The sequence below is a fragment of the Dermacentor variabilis genome, chromosome 6, assembly GCF_050947875.1.
Source record: "Dermacentor variabilis isolate Ectoservices chromosome 6, ASM5094787v1, whole genome shotgun sequence".
Taxonomy (NCBI): domain Eukaryota; kingdom Metazoa; phylum Arthropoda; class Arachnida; order Ixodida; family Ixodidae; genus Dermacentor; species Dermacentor variabilis.
The window spans coordinates 138,945,894-138,962,356 of record NC_134573.1 but is presented as its reverse complement, the minus strand read 5'-3'; the positions used below and the strand labels follow the sequence as shown (position 1 = coordinate 138,962,356).

The 16,463-nt window shown below is 46.2% G+C and overlaps 2 protein-coding genes across 4 annotated transcripts in view; both read right to left on the bottom strand.

The window, feature by feature from the left end:
* The window catches only part of LOC142585313 (solute carrier organic anion transporter family member 74D-like), a 572,676-nt gene that overhangs the window by 283,682 nt on the left and 272,531 nt on the right, over positions 1-16,463 (bottom strand). The gene's annotated exons all lie outside the window — the stretch shown is intronic.
* The window catches only part of Oatp30B (Organic anion transporting polypeptide 30B), a 260,297-nt gene that overhangs the window by 26,261 nt on the left and 217,573 nt on the right, over positions 1-16,463 (bottom strand). For 2 of the 3 annotated variants that reach the window (XM_075695977.1, XM_075695978.1), the window contains 6 exons: positions 15,947-16,100; positions 9,074-9,221; positions 7,455-7,603; positions 4,772-4,928; positions 3,258-3,454; positions 1,182-1,366 (listed from right to left, as the gene is read on the bottom strand). In XM_075695977.1, the coding sequence (XP_075552092.1) occupies positions 1,182-1,366; positions 3,258-3,454; positions 4,772-4,928; positions 7,455-7,603; positions 9,074-9,221; positions 15,947-16,100 (990 nt within the window). The remainder of the gene's footprint in view (positions 1-1,181; positions 1,367-3,257; positions 3,455-4,771; positions 4,929-7,454; positions 7,604-9,073; positions 9,222-15,946; positions 16,101-16,463) is intronic. The other variant, XM_075695979.1, reaches the window with a different exon arrangement.

The following is a 16,463-nucleotide window of genomic DNA, read 5'->3' as shown; positions in this document are numbered from 1 at the left end:
TTCATCATCCATGGAACTTGATGGAGAACAAAGAACAAGAATGCAACAAACAGCTGTGAACAAGAGAATATCCTTTCACAAAAGTGCAGTTAATGTTTAGTCAATATCACTGAGCCGCATTTTTTATAAGGTATGCGAAGGAACTGCACCCTTCTGCCACCAGTGGCCCCTGCTGTTCTTATGATTGTTCTTTTTGTGAGGTTTTGGATAAATGCTTGTAATGTTGTATTGTTAATTGTACTGTGGTTGTAGTCGTGTTTCTTCTCCATTTATGGTTGGTGAGCCACATGGAAAATTTCAAAGGCAGTTTCTGCAAAAGAACAGAAGAATGATGACAAGCTGCAGTAGTGCATTAGTTGATGCTGCATTCTCCAGTTATGCTCAAACTCGCAGACATCACTGGCATTTGAGATGAAGGACCGTACACAGCCTATTGCCAATGAACACTGAACTATCAGATTTAGACGAGCACTTTTACATGCTCAGATTGATAACATCAGCAGCATCAGCATATTACATATTATGCCCATTACAAGACAAGCACCTCTCAAAGAGATCTGTCCATTACCTCCGTCCCACATCAACAAAACACATTCTACACAGCAAATTGATCCTTTAGAAGTTTGCAAGGTGGAAGAAACTTCATGAAAGAAAAGAAATGTCACACATATAAGAGAAGCACAAAGCTACAAAGGAAACCGATAAGAGTTTCTCAGAAAGGAAGTGTCGCAGTTTAAAAATTGACCCTGGTTCGAGAATCTAACCCAAGACCAACGTCTTTCGGGGTGGCTGTTCAATCATTGGAGCTAGCAAGGAGGCAAGTAGATGGCAGTGTGAGGCCAAATTAATGCCTGCAAACTTTCTAATCTTATCACTCCATCAAAACCCTTCCTTCTCTGACTATGTTACTCTTTCTGGCACCAATACTGTTTAACAAACCACTGCTTATGTGCCCAACAGATTAGATGGCCTTCCAAATTATACTTCTGTCTCTTAATCTCAGCTAGAATATCACATACTACTAAAGGCCGCCTGTATATGGCCTTTAATTTCTTTAAGAATCGCTGTAAAGTGTCGTTGCTGGGGTATGCATGTTTCTTGTGGCCATAGAGAATTGCAAAGCACGACATTTAGGCTTTCATGCAGCTTAAGCAATTTCATCAAGACTCTGATCTACTCACCAGCATGAGAAAGATGCCGCACAGGACGAAACCAGCCCACCAGGCGCCGATCCACCGGGGGGCGCCGGGAAAGATGCCTCGCGGCACGGTGCCACCCAGGAAGGAATTCTCGTGCTGAGACAGGAGGAATCCACCCAGCAGGTAGCCCACCACTAGGCCGAAGGCCACTGTGCTGTACATGCAGCCTGAAATGCAGAGCAGGGGGAGAGGGAGGAGAGAGAAGGTGTTTACTTGTGCAAGAAGGCAGTTAAGCTGGCATGAAGGAGATGGCTGTATGCGCCAGTGCTCCTGAGACACTGGAGCTCCTCCTCCATCACCGACGCACAACATTCGTAGGACCTTCGCAATCCCACAAGCTTCTCGACTTCACAGCACAGTTACATGTGGAACACGTGCTTGAACAATACTTAACGGTAATGAACGTAGATGAACCTTGCGTGGGAAAATAAAGAAGGAAATAGAAGAAAGAAAGAACATAATTTTATGCAGTTGTGCTTCATTATTATGACCCGTCAAACTGTGACTAGATTTATGGCCGACTCTTGTGGGCACCAAGCTATTCTAATGTGTTTGCTCCTCATTAACATGGAAACTCGCTGTCCAAACAATGGACAGGAGAAAAAGCATATAGCCTGTACAAACCCCCATATTCTTGTCTTGCTAATGAGGACAGCAACGGTATAGACAGGACCTTCTCTAAACAAAAGACGCCAAAAGCCCCGCTCACGATGAGTGGCTGTCGTCAGAACAGCACCAGCCAGCGCCTCTTCCATCATGGCAGCCACGTGACAGCTTCAGTACTCATGTGTTTTTTGAAGCGTACATGCTTTCTGAGGCAAAGACTGGGACTTATACATTTTCCAATTGTTCTAGTGGCATCCTGTACACATTAACTAGAGGGAAAAGATGAGCTTTTCCAAAGATTAGCTTTTCCATCTACACGCTAATTTTATCAACAGGCTGCAGCTCTCCCTACACTGTATTCTCCCCGTTGGAATCACTGTCTTTGAGTAAAAGCTATGTACTGTCGCAGCCCCCATGATGCATGGGGTGATTCAAGCTGCAAAACGATACTTTTGCACATAGTAGTGACAAGAAAAATGCATTTCACGAGCTATATTTTCTCAATTTTCAATTTCTGTACAACATGCACAAATGAACTTTAAAGCATATTTTTTTTCTCTATAAACGGTCTTAGTTCTCCATGATGACGCAGATGACCTAACTTCCTAGCTTTATAGACAATACTGGTTGGGAACAAAGGTGTCAATATTTATGAGGCACGACTATACTTCTAAGGATCACGCAGCCAAGTGAATCAAGTGAATAAAGTGAGCTCATCTGCAAGATCGCCATATTTCTAAACTAGCACAAAATTCGAGCGCTGCCCTCGTTACAGGTTGCAAAATTCAGGTAGATTTGACCTTTGTGATGAATTCATGAAGCGGAGTTGCAGAGTGCAGTTCCCGAGACACTTCATGTCAAATTACTTGTGCCCATCACGAAAATACACTATGATCTCTTTGGGTGCCATGACCTACAGTTTGTGAACCAGTATTCTAGGCAGCTGCTCTGTGCTGAAGGAACGTGGAAGTCTGGGAAGAGTATGATGGGCATTAGCGCAGACAGAGAGAATGGGTGGCAAACCAACATGTAGACAACTTTTAAGACAATCCACAGCCTCACCTTGCGCCCTGTGCCACATAAGGCTCGATTCACACAGTTGTCTGCCCCGCCACATCACCATCACGGCACAGGTTTCTGTCAGTGAAAAACGTTTCCTCACTGATCTGTCTTGCAAGATGTAATGCCAGCTACCTTGGCAGCGTCAGCCATTTCCAATGTCCCATTTTTTAGGAGAAACCGGTGAGAAAATGCTCTTCCGCGACAGAAAACTGTGCTGGAATGGTGATGGGATGGGGCAGAAGATGGCTGTGTGAATCTGGTCCGAGAGGTACAATAACCAATTTGGTGCCTGAAACATACTTTATCATTTTTTCGAACTTGACCAAATTATCTAGTTGGCATGACTGGCAAAAGAAGGTAGTAATACAAGAGGTCAGAATGGCTCCTCACCAATGTACATGGAAGAGCTCTCCTTCCGAACATGGTCATCGATGTAGGTTGTTCCCAGAGTAAAAATAGGTGTCCCACCACACCCAATCAGGATTTGGGCACACATAAATATGAAAATATACAAGGCATTCGAAGACCTGCCGTCGATGCATCTTTGCTCAGCGTCGGGTGACAAGGGCGGGTTAATAAAGTGGCTGCTGAAAAAAAGAAATTAGGCAATTCAGGACAGGCACGCTAGAGAAGAGTAACAACACGTGAGTGACGTAACGCTACTTTTCTGTTATTATCGCAGTGAATAATTCTGATTTCAAGGCACACGCTAAAACCTAATGAAAGTCTACAAAGCTTGGTAGACATGCCGACTTCTATTCAAAATGTCCTGGAATGTGAACTTAGCATGTTACTTTGTTCATGAATTACAGCCATTTCATAATCATCCGTTTGCTACAGCAAAACATTAACATTTTTTTACAGCTTAATGTAAGCAATAAATGAGCTGCAACTGACTCCAGTTCGTCCACAATAAGATTTACTAATGCTACGAAAACACTTTCACGTGAACCACATTTTCACAAAATGCACTAGTAACGCTCTTTAGTAGTTGTATTATGGAAAAAGAATCGCACGTCACTGTGACTTTGTTCTTGTGCTTTGCCGATTCTAGCAACACAACATCATAGCCAAATGGTGCGATATCATACAAAGTGCATTCTAGAAATTACTTCGTTCATGCTAGGAAGTACAGCTCTGCAACGTAAATTGGGGGCAAAAATTTCTCAGTATTGTAAAATGCATACAAATTCGTGGCATGAGCAACATGGTGATCGGCGTAGACAATGTGACAAGAGATGTATGAAAAGCACAGATGTGTATATCTTTTGTCCTGTCATCCACACTGTTTGCCATGTTGAGCAAAGATGAATTAATTGAACTTAGAACTCTTGAATATGCGCTTTTCGTGAGCTGCTTTTATGCACATGTTTAAAGTAGATTGCTTTATCCTTGGCGCCATGGGTCGGCTTGAATGCTTTGCAGGAAACCACGAAGAAGGCCCCAACAGTGACTGCCATGGTGTTGACAGAAAAGTATTTCGACAGCTCCCAGGTGCTCATGATCATCAAAGAGCCTAATACTGCGGAAGCATGTGGCACCATAATTAAGTTGGGTGCTAATCATATATATAGAGCAATACTACCAGCTGGCAAGCCAAATAACACGACATAGATGAAGAAAATATATTTTAACTGTGCAAGAAGATTCACAGCATGAAGAAAGTTTTATAGGGCACAGGTTACAACCCTAAGGACTTGTTTCCACAAATTGTAATATGCAAATATAATAATGAATGCAGAATCAGTTGCTTTGTGAAGGCTTATGATGACTATAAATTGTGAGTTATCACAACTGACAAGAAACTTACTTTATTCCCTCCTGGTCATTCATTCCATGCACAAACCTGAAAGTGCTCTTGCACCAGAATGTGACAGAGAAAAAGCCGCTGCAGGTGTTCTTACCTTGTGTGTTCGGGCACCATGGCAGCTGTGGGCATTTGGCATGTGTTTTCGTCCTCAATGCGAGTGACATTAAGCCTATAAATACTTGGAGAGTTAGATTGGTCCATGAAGTACGGAAGCGAGAAGACAAAAGACCCGATTGCCATTACAATGGTTCCTGGAAAACAAAGACATGTAACCATTAAACTCTGGAAGCAGCGAAGGAAAGGAGCACCGCACAGTGTCACAGATAATGACCGCAACCTCAATTTCAGCTCTATCTGTAATTATGGTGAAACGTCATTAAACTGTAGTTGGCCGGAACTCGGAAGAAGTATGTACTAAATGGTAGTACTGCTTAAACGAAATAGCATGAGATTGCCCACTTACCTGTCAAAAACGGAACTCAGAGACAGTGTGATGAAAGGGCAAGAAACATGCAGTATTTATTCACTTCACATGACAAAAGTATTATTTTTGTTTGATGCCGTGGCAGCCTAGCCGCGACGGCAGCGGAATCAAACTTACTGAAGCTGCAAGCCAGCTTTTCAGCCAGCCCCTTCTTCTCGGCAAACACTCGCATGGCAGATTCCTCGTTGGCGTTGCATATTCTCCGTGCATAGGTGTGGTCGTGTAGCAGAAGTCACGGGGCATCTTTTCATTGCGGGGTGCTGTTCTCGTCACGACGATTTCATTCATGAGGCTGACGTAACATGCAGCTTCTGCCACTGTTGGGCCTGAATCGCCCAGGCTGTCGCTTTCCGTGTCATCCTCATTACTGTCGCTAGGCGACACTTCGGCAACAGCATAGGTAACGATGGCAAAAGGTTTAACCTTGTAGGCGACATCTCTTTGCGGTCGCAGCAGCACTGCCAAGCAACTTCTCCGCATTCCGAATGCCACACACCGTAGTCAACGGTACATCCCTGTCGTGTGCTAGTGCCGACTTCTTCGTGTCACATTCGATAGCACGAACAATGTCTAATTTTTCTTCTATGCTGAGCACCTGGCGTCTTTTTTATCCGAGCTTTGGCGTGATGCGAGTCCTTGCTTGCGCAACGCCAGAACTACAGTGTACATGTACTAGAAGCCTTCTAGTACACCGTACCACAATGCTCTCTGGAACCTCGCTATGCAAGGCGCCGAAATGATGTTGATGCTGATGTGGCTTTACGCGTAAATGCACAGGGCGCTTGAAGGTCGTTGTTCCATCTCTGAGGCTTGTTGTTCTGCCGGGCCGCTCGCTGGAGATGACGGACCGCCGCGTTTGCGTGATGAAAAGTGGAAACACTATGTGTTAACCGATACGTACGCAACAAGTTGGTACTGTTTATGCGGACACAAAACACATTATGTTAAATGGCCGCTGAGTCGGGGATTTGACTTTACTACTCTTAAAACGAAACTACTGTTTAATCGGCTACGGTTTAACGAGGTTTTACTGTATCCGTATTGTGACTACAGTTTGCACCAACCCTTTTTTTACGCTCTTTTATAGTGAGGCTGTATATTGCTAGTTGATTCGGCCGCCCGTCTACCGCTTGTAGGCTGAAAACTCTCCAGCACAAACTGCCAAAGTGACAGAGAGGAGGGGGGGGGGAGGGGGGGGCGGGCGTGTGGCTGCACCAGCACTGACGTCGTTGCCCGCCATCGCAGCCGAGCGCGCGTGCATAAGTTTCTCTCCAGCTCCGAAACGGGTAGGCCACACACCATATGCACTCCTTAAGGAGCAGACAGCTTTAGATCAGCAACACGGAGACAGAACTGAGAAGGAGCGCATCTACAATGTTGCCGATGCTGCAGCCCAGGCACAAGAACAGGCTTGTGCAGCCAAGCGCAAGCAGCAACTGTGTACTGAGGATCTGGCAGCCTACCAAGCCGTCGTTTAATGAATCGTCGAGATTAACCCAGCGATAAACACCGGGGCCGCAGGTTTCAGCTTCGCTGGTTAACCACCTGTATGGAGTGCTTGGGCAGAGATTCTTGCTTCTATCTTCGTCACTTTCTTTTGTCTTTGTTTTGTACGTTACCTTTTTTTTTATTTTAGCTTGTGAACCAAGAGATCAAGTGCAGCACCAAGATATTTCGGTTGGGCAAGCAGAGTGCAATTCTCCATTTTCGTAAGGTATGTAGGAGCGCACTCAATCATTTAACACTCCAAGGTGTCAGGAATTGGGCATGACAAAATACTGGGGGTCGGCCGCCTCGTCGCCCCCCTTGCCTACACCTCCCTCCCCGGAGAAGCCCCTGCAAGATATTTTGCCATGTTTCTTTCTATAGAGTTTGTGCGTATCACCTTCACCTTCCTTTATTCCTTTGTCTGAAGATGATGAATGAAGCGCAAGCTTATCTTGTATTTATCTAATTGACTACTGCCACAACGAAGCTGGTAGTTTTGAATAGAATAAGGTAATTAAGAACGTTGCTGAACACGAAAATTAGATTCGAATTGTGCTTTAAAGGCATAAACATCAATGGGCAGTTGTGGATGCAAATAGCAGGTGCCGTTTTATTCGTCCTTTGTAAGTTGCTCAGAACTGTGCGGTACATTTAACAGCCATTGCTGCAACTGTGCATTTTTTCCAGAACTGCTCATTGGAGATTGGCAGAGCATTTCCCCTGAAGTCACAGCACTGTCTCTTAGTCCAATGTTGTGATTTTCCAATAAAGGTCATATTACCAGATGCAGTGAAAGCAAGCTTACCTTTGCCAATCCAAACAGGAATGTGCCTATGGCTCCCAAGGTAGCTCACAAAAATAATGGTCAGCAGGTTTCCAATCTCAAATGAACTTGAAATGGCTCCTGACACTCGACTAGGGATATCAAACCTCTTCTCGATTGTTGTAATTACACTGCAACAGAAGAGAATGTGCGAGTGAAAAACACTGACATGATATGACGGAAGAATGGCGTACGCTTTTTCTTGGGATTCTCCTTAACAAGCTGCCACTTCAGTTTATGATGCTACAGATAACAATTCTTCTGCAATAAAAGAAAAAAGAATTCCAGCATGACAAGCCAAATTTTCAGAACAAAATTAAAGAGATAGTCAGAATGTGACCATGCCAACAAACATCTGCTCGATCAAACAGTAATGCTTTCACTTAGTTTTCAGTCTTGGCAGCATAATCGGTAGCTACCACGAGGTATGAAATATGCTTGTATGCCATAGGAGAGTGCTGTCATTCAGTAATGCCTACGCTGATGATTACAACAACAAATATGTTTAATGTACAACGTGTGGTCGTCATTTTGTGTTTTGAGAAGCCAAGCTAATGCTAACTTTTTCTTCACCCACTAAATGATGGCAGTCACATGATTTCACAGCTCATTTAAAGCTTACAAAATGGTGCTGTTTCGTAGGTGCAGTCGACTTCCGTTAGTTCGACCCTACCTGGACGGGCAAAAGTGATCGAGTTATCCAGCGGATCGAATTAAGCAAGATGCAGAAAAGACACCAGAACACTGCTGATTAATTTGGCAGTAGTAACCCAATTTTGACATGACCCCGAGTCACACGCACGCCCACTTTCTGTGTGTCCAAAGTAGAAAACTAATGTACAAATTACACTAAATCTCCTAATAAAAGTAGAAATGAATGGCGCACCCGATTTTTAGGAAGGAAAATGGGGCCTATCTATAACACCACGGCACCCGGTTTCATAAGGTCAGCTTCATCGCAATGCATTCATGTTATGCGGGAAAGCATACGAACGCCGCGAAGGCGGTTTTGGTTTCGTGTCCGACTGCACCGCGCAGGCTATTTTCAGTCCAATTTCACCAAAGAAAATAGACGCACAGCAAAATCTGGTAAAATATTTAAGGGTTCCGGTGCAGTCCTTGACTTTGGGACCCTTGTCTGTATATTTATTTTAACTACCTAAGTGTACCATAAATGAACAATAAACTGAAATTGAAACTGAAATACTTTAACCAGGAGTTGTGAGCTACGGTTATTGCTTGAAAATCTGCCTAGGGCAGGTTGTAAATAAGCGTTTTTAATAGCAGATGACGTGTGTTCAACGCATTCACAGTCCCTAAACTCCGCTGAGACAGACGCTGCCAATAAAGGGGTCGATATTGTGGTCATCATATGGTTCAGGTGCGTGTGTGCTGACTGGCCAAACTAGAATTATCCAACGAGGGCCAATTTTAGGATATAAATAACGAAAGTTTGTGCTCATAGAGATGCATGGGCACCCATCGGTACTTTCGGTCGGAATCGAATTAGCCATAAAAATCGAATTAACCGGAGTTGAATTAACTGAAGTCTGCTGTACTGACACTCAACTGTCAATATGTATACGTCTTTAAGCACTCACCTATTTACATATCCAGTAGACAACGCTTGCTGCAGGGTAACCAGCAGGCACGACAGAAACACAAAAACTCTGATGTTGGCAAAGTACTGTAACCACCGTGGCCGACAGCCAAGGATGCCGCACTCTCGCAAGTTTGGGTCTACCTCATCTGGAAGAAAAGAAATAAAAGCGAGAGCACAATCAATATACGATTAGGTACTTCACGCAAGTGAAGTGTGCCTCAGCACATGGCCAAAGGCAAGCAAGTACGTGGGACCAGAGCCGATGCCAGGTGAAGTTGTCGGGTTTGCACAGCAATATCTGAAACACCTTGCGAACTGAGGATGCACGGAATGTTGCTCCTCGGTCTCAATTAACACACAGCCAGGCAGCAGCTTCGCGCACTTGCTAGTTCACATCGCCTGAGCAATAGACAATATGCAATAGCACATAAGGAGGCTTTCCCTCGCAGCTAACATGCCCTCACAAAGACGGCCGAGCTCCCGCTAATTAATGTGCTGAAGAGGTAACAGTTTATATTTTGGGAATTTCTACGGTGTTAGGTGGCAGGCACCAGTCCCTACACTGATGCCTTATGTACAATTATTGTGTTCTATGCCATATTTACTATATTTACTACTTATCTAACGTGAGGTCCGTCATCTTGGTGAGGTTGGGCGAGATATGTGAGGAGAAGCGCCCTTGCGTATTTGGCCTGTCATCTACAAGCTGCTGTCTTCAACTGACGTCCCTGCGCTTTGCATTCTCTGACAAAAAAGCTGATCAAGCAAGAGCTGAAAAGTGCAATGAGCCTTTTCACATCTCCAACAGGGCTGGCGAATCACATAGTGTGTGAATCAGCTGGTTTCGGCACATGTATGCTATTAGCTGAAGTCACTGGCTTACCGTTTCGGCCTAACCGCCTGCAGTCAAGAGTAGTTCGTTACAGCAACTAGGGCGCGTTTTCTTTTCTTTTTTTCCTCATCCCAACATAGGACGAGGAACACCCGGTAAAAAAGAAAGAAACAGACGAGAGCGTGCCTTATCCCGTACTTTCCCTAGTGTTTCTGGCCCCATTTCGCTAAGCAGGCGTGTTTCTAAGTTACGCTCTAGTCGTGGCACGCAAGGGGCCAGGGAACTTTCGACAAAAGACGGCACGCCATTCAGGCTGCGCGCAATTTGTCCCGCGACATATCGCGCGAGCCGAGGTCCACCACAGATGTAACGTGACCTTCTTTCTCTCTCTCCCTCTGTCTCTCTCGCTCTATCTCTCCAGCGCGCGGGTGAAACGGCGCCTCTGGCCCCGAGGCCCGTTGAAAGAAGTTTGCGGGCCTGTCGTCGTCGCGTCTCCAGTCCAGACGCTCTATCAGCCGACGTCACAACCAGACGACGCGCATCGCGGCAACAAGAGCGCGCGCGCGGCCGGCGTAATTAGGGGACGCTCGCGCTCGGCGTCTCGTGGGAAAAGATGGGTTCGGGATTAGACGGGATTTGTGTGCCACTATGCGCTGGCGCGCTTGGTCGCTGTCTGTCGACGCCGCAGTCCCCCGACCGTGTACGCCGCCGTTCCTGGATAAGCGTAAGTGGCTCGGGCACAATAAGCGCTGCCGAGTGCGTGTCCCACGGCTCGCGATTCGAGTTTGCAACTGTGGGGCTTAGAAGAAGAGAGCCTCTCCGCTGGGAAGAAAGTGAAGCTAGAGAGAGAGAGAGGAGAAAGGGGAGAGAGCAAAGGTTACCTGTTACAGAGCCTAAATGGCAGGCCTCCCTAGCCGAGTCCGGCGACTTCGTGCCTGCTTAATTTGAGATTCTGGCGCCACAGCACGGACGCCACTGCAGGACGGTGGCGCGCTTCTGGGCGATGACGTAAGCGCGGTGCTTAAATTCCGCATTTTTCAGTGATCTGCATCTCTGACAGACGGGTGCTGAGGCCCCGCCCTGGCCACCTATATGGGAGCGTCGTATGCTCGTTCTCGAGCACAGCACAACGTGCGCCGGATCCCGCCTCGTCTAGCTCAAACGGAGCGCGTGAGTGGCGTTTGACTCGGGCTGTGCCTTTTGGGAGCCGTACTGCCTCGCACAACTGCAAACAGCGCCGCTGCACTGGACCGCGAGGCTCGGAATATGCTCTGGAATGATGCCTCTACTTCGCCAGAGAATAACCATTTACGTAATTATCCTTGAAACATACGGGTAACAGCGCAAACAGACGACCACAAGAAAAAGAAAAAAAGCTTGTGTGTACGTCCCTTATTGTGGTCGTCTGCTTGCGCTGTTACGAACCAATTCGCCCGGTATGAAGTATTGACGTAATTACCCGCTGAATTTATTGCGAACAGTACTGTGTAATTCATGTACGTCGTTCTGCGCACCTTCATAGTGTCCCGTTTATTCGTGCTCCATATACGCAGTTTTCAAGAGTCGTACGGGGCCCACCAGGCAAATGAAGCTAAGTGCACAAGGAAAATTAACATCTTTTTAAAAACCGGAAATCTGTAATTAATTATGAGTGACTGGAAAATGAGATAAGGTGCATATTCTTAACAAAGAAAAAAAAAAGGGAAGTGGCAGTGAAAAAGAAAGAAGAGTTGCCTTTACTTTCATTTCTTCCACTAACCTAGCCTAACCTATCTTAACCTAACTAGCACATTGATTCATGCTTCAACTCATTTTACTACGTGCTTTTCAATCTAACACTAACAATCTAACAGTCTAACAATCTAACAGCCTTCAAGGACGAAATCACGAAGTGCTGCTGGCACAACCCGCTATAGCCAACTGACTCACTTATCCACGCATTTTCTTCTACCCTCATCAACAAATAAACAAACTAGTCACCATTCACTCACTGGTTGACACATTTAACGCGAACGCTACACCCGCGTCAACATGTGACGAGAACACTACTGGCTGACCGCGCGGGTCTCGTCACGTTAAAGGGGTGTACGGTAGCGCGATTAAAAGACGGGACAAAAGAAGACACACAGGGACACACACAGCGCTAATTTACTAACAAGCCCATATTGCAACCCTCGTCACGTTAAAGCTACGAATCTCCGCTGGGCGGCTGCCGTACACCGGTATACGACCTGCTGGCGTGCGCAGCAGGCGATCGATGCTTGTAAACAGCCGCGCCTACTGCTTGCTTCTCAAAGCATGCGTCTTTTTTATTTTGCTTCTTAGACACGAGCCGCAAGATCAAAACAAGGGACCACGAAACCAAGGAAGTGCCGCGCCCACGTACGTAGTAGCGTGCATCCGAATTCATCGCCGGGAGAGAAAGAAAAACAAATCAGCGAGGGAACGACCGGCCACTGCCGAAGGCGATGCATTTTTTATGAGTCAATTAAGACTGGCTACAACTTGATACACCGCGAGCTGCAACAGAAGCCTCGTAGAGCACGCACATACGCACACACATACACACGTGCACGCACACATAAATCGGGAGGTTACGCTTAAAAACAAGAAAAAAAATAATAAACAGTAAGCAGAGGAGAACTCCGCAGTGAATTATTCAGCAAGCGCAAGAAAAATAAACGGTAGCTGCGACTGTGTTTTTCTCTTTGTTTTTTTTTTCTTCGCCACAATCTTTTCATTTTGGTACTAAGCCTGTCTTCTGCTCCGCGGCGTCTCTTCATCTTATGCCTGCGCCCAGCACGTAAGCTCGTTAACTTGAGAGGCGAATGCTATTCACTTGCATCGAAGCAATCCTAATCCGGGTCGTCGAAAATGCGTTCGCACGAGATACAGAGAGCGAGATAGAGAAAGAGAAGATGGAACAGAATAAAGCGAAAAAGGAAAGAGAAATGCTGAGCTTGCATTAACTGAAGCGTTAATTTTTCACTGCCCCGTATCGCTAAGTGCGTTAGAAGCGCGGCGAAGGCCCTTATGCGCATATATAACGCACGAGTATTTTCTATCCGTTTTGTTTCGTGCGCCAGCGAGTGAAATACTTGACGTCAGGAATGATATGAAGTGGAAAAGTCGATCTTGGAGCTTGGCTCGAAGATTGCATTAAGCCCGTCCCTGCCTGTACTGCGCGCTTTCGCACAGACATTTTACCTTAAGAACCGAAATATGCGTCGTCTTTTTTCCTCATAAAGATTAACAGAAAAGTGCCCTCTCATATAGATAGCAGTCTTTGACACAATTTCTCTTCGCGCGTGGCGTTGCGAACGCGCGAAATTCGCAGTGCAAACGTGCGTTATTACTTACGCTAACGTGCGTTAGTCTCGACGTTCTACATTAGCAAGTCACGCGTCTTCACTTTAGTTCCGCATTCGAAAAGGAAGTGAAAGAACTCGCAGACCCTAAGGACAGCGCGGCGGGCGGCACTGTATATAAGTTTGGTCTGTGAAACCTTGAGAACCGCGCGGTGAGCGCAGACTGTTGACTTTCACCGAAAGCTTCAGTGCGCAGCCACTACCATACACATGACACGCAGTTCGTGCTCAATTCGAAGTCGCCGCGGCGGAAATGATTCGCGAGCATCGTGCTCGAGAAACGAGTGCACATCCGCTGGGAGAAATCGAATCGGCGGCGCGGAAGGAAAAAAAAGTCTTCTCGGTCACCGTACAGTGTACGAAAACCGCGCACGCAAAAAAAAAAAAAAAAAAAGAAAGAAAGAAAGAACTGAAGCCGCAATCGACGAGAGCTGCATGGAACACCAAAACGGGGGGAAAAGCCAGTAGTCAAAGCGAGGACGCCTACATACATGCAGTCAGGTGCAGTGATCGCTGGCGCGCAACTCGAGTCCCACCCTGGCGCGTGCCGCTCATTACCCTACGAAGTCTTGCATAATAAATTCTGTTAGACATCACCGGTGACGTGCTGCGAGGTGTCACAAGTGGCTAGCGGCCGTCGCCGCCCGAGAATCCTCAAAGTTTACGCATGCCTCTCGTCTCTGGCGACGAATTAGCGCATTGATCGAATGAAGGGTGTTCGGCAAACTGCGTTGACGTTTTTTTTTTTTTTACTTTCATTCACCTGAAAGTCAGGGGTCGACCTATATTCCACCTCGACTTATATTCCGCTTTTTTACGGGCGCCTACCGGTCAAGTGGAACGAAATTTCGGACAGCGTGTGAAAGACAGACAGTGAAGATAAACAAGCAGCCTCCGTGCTAAATTCCACGTCTTATATACGAGTGGATGTGCGATGAAAGGCTCGCAAAAACCGACGTTTTTTTTAATAACGAAACTAATAAAAGAAAAGAAACAAGAAGTCACAGTTCACCCGAAGTTTACTAGCAGGATACGACGTGTGACCCGCGTATGCGCTCAAACGCGCGGACGACACATGCGCAGCCACGGCCGGGCTTGAGGAGGAGACGCGCGCTCGCCTGCACCCCTTCTCCTAGCGCTTGGTTGCTAACGCGACCTCAGACACCGGGCGCGCGCATCAAGCCACCGCAAAGACACTGAAGGACTCTTGACACCATCCTTCTTTCGGCTCACCCTCGCAAGTACAGAACGCGGCGCGCGATGGGATCTTATGGACTTCATACGGAACCTCACGGCGATGGTGAATTTTGCGTGGAGTGTCTATATTATTGCTATCACAAGCTATCAAAATAAAAAGAAAAAACGCCATCGTTACCGCTCGTCGCAAATGACGGCGAACCCCGAACGTTGAGAACCAGAGTGGCTTTTCGACATGACCTCCGAGATCAGTCGGAAAATCCCCGAGACCATGGTTTCAACTGTGTACCATATCGGCTAAGCATCACGTTCTCGCGTCGTATATTTAGACGCTATCTAAATGCTCTTAATAAGAAAATTAGACATTACCAGCCCTGCAGATTTGCCAAGTTTGCTTCAATAGGATGTGCTCGTCTAAAATTAACGAATTTAGCCAAACTGAAATTTCGTTGCAGTTTGTCTTTATGCTCTCACTGTATACTAGACTTACGGATATGACACGTCTCAGCGTCAAGCTTTACATTTTGTTTTCGCATCCCTTCAATACATTGGCATAACTGACATCAACGTAACGTCTCCTGGAGTGTATTACATGGACACTAAAAGAGAAAAGTAATTTGAATTGCACAAGTACATTACTTTTCTACAGTATACTAATAAAGCCAATCTTATCGGGAGAAGACGTTTCGTAAGCCGGAAAAGACGCACGATCGAGGGAAAAACTGGTGGCGACGCCCCCGCGAGGTTCCCGCACCATCCCGACATGACGTCATGAGTTTTGACAGCGTCTCCTCGGCCGTAGTTAATTTTTTCGCCACTAAATAACTTGACTAAATTTTGTTCTGAGGGAGCTGACGACTAGGCAAGGTTCTAGAATTTCTACTGCACCCCAAGGACCCAAATGCGACAATATACTTTGAAATCTGTGACGTCATAATGACGCGCCGGCACGGTGGCTTCGGCGCGAAATTCGAAAATTGGAACTTTGACCTACTTTTCCTCTTTCAATAGTCCACCTATTGGGAAATTTACGAAGAATGGAGTTTCGGAAGAATACTTTATCACCATAAACTGATTCACTGTTTCCCCTTTATTGTCTCTTTAGGTGGGGCGATGCGGGGCATAAGAAGGTTCCCACCCACGGGATATATGTCCTTCCTATGCTTCCTTAATGTGTCAATTACTACATGTTTATTCACTGATACGCATCACATATTGCACTAGCTTGTTTGATGTGAACTTCAATTATTGTAAGCGCCTTTCTTGTATTTAATTATCCACTTCACTAACTTCGTGTAATCTGATGTCGGTCACTGCTATGTTGCCATAACGTGTTACTTACTATATTGATTAAACTACTAGTGGGAGGCTCCTCTGACAGTTTTTGTAACTCCGGGACCTCCTCCTGCACTGATGATGAGTGACGAAATAAATAGGTAAGTGATAGGTCGAAAAAGAAACCTAAGTGGCTCACCGAGGTCCGGCCTGAGCAGGCGCTCTCCGCGGTGTTCTCCTCCCGTCCTGGCGAACTCGGCTGCGCTGCTGTAGGTCACTTCGGACAGCGGGTGGTGGTGGTGCAAGTGGTGCAGATGGTGGTGACCCGAGGTGCTCCCGCCCAAGCCGGACAGCTGCAACCGGGGAAAAGAAAAAAGAAGAAAGGCGCAGCAGGGTGCGTCACACAAAGGGCGCTCTCGTGGTGGTGCCCAGCATCACGCGAAACTTTCGAACATGAAAGTATTACGCCCTCTGCCGCAGCTGACAGTTGCAAATGTCTAACATAACTGTTTCTTCAACTGAGATGTATAATAAGAATGACGCTTAAATTTGCTATAGATTTCGCACTAATTTAAAAGAAAAGAAATACGAAAGTAGAAGACTTGGGCGCCAGTGGGAGTTGAACCCACAACCTCTGGGCGACGCGAAACGCCAGTTAAAAACTGCATTCCGTAAGTGTGTGCTTCTGTGCGGCTGCACATTGCGGCTCTGGATCC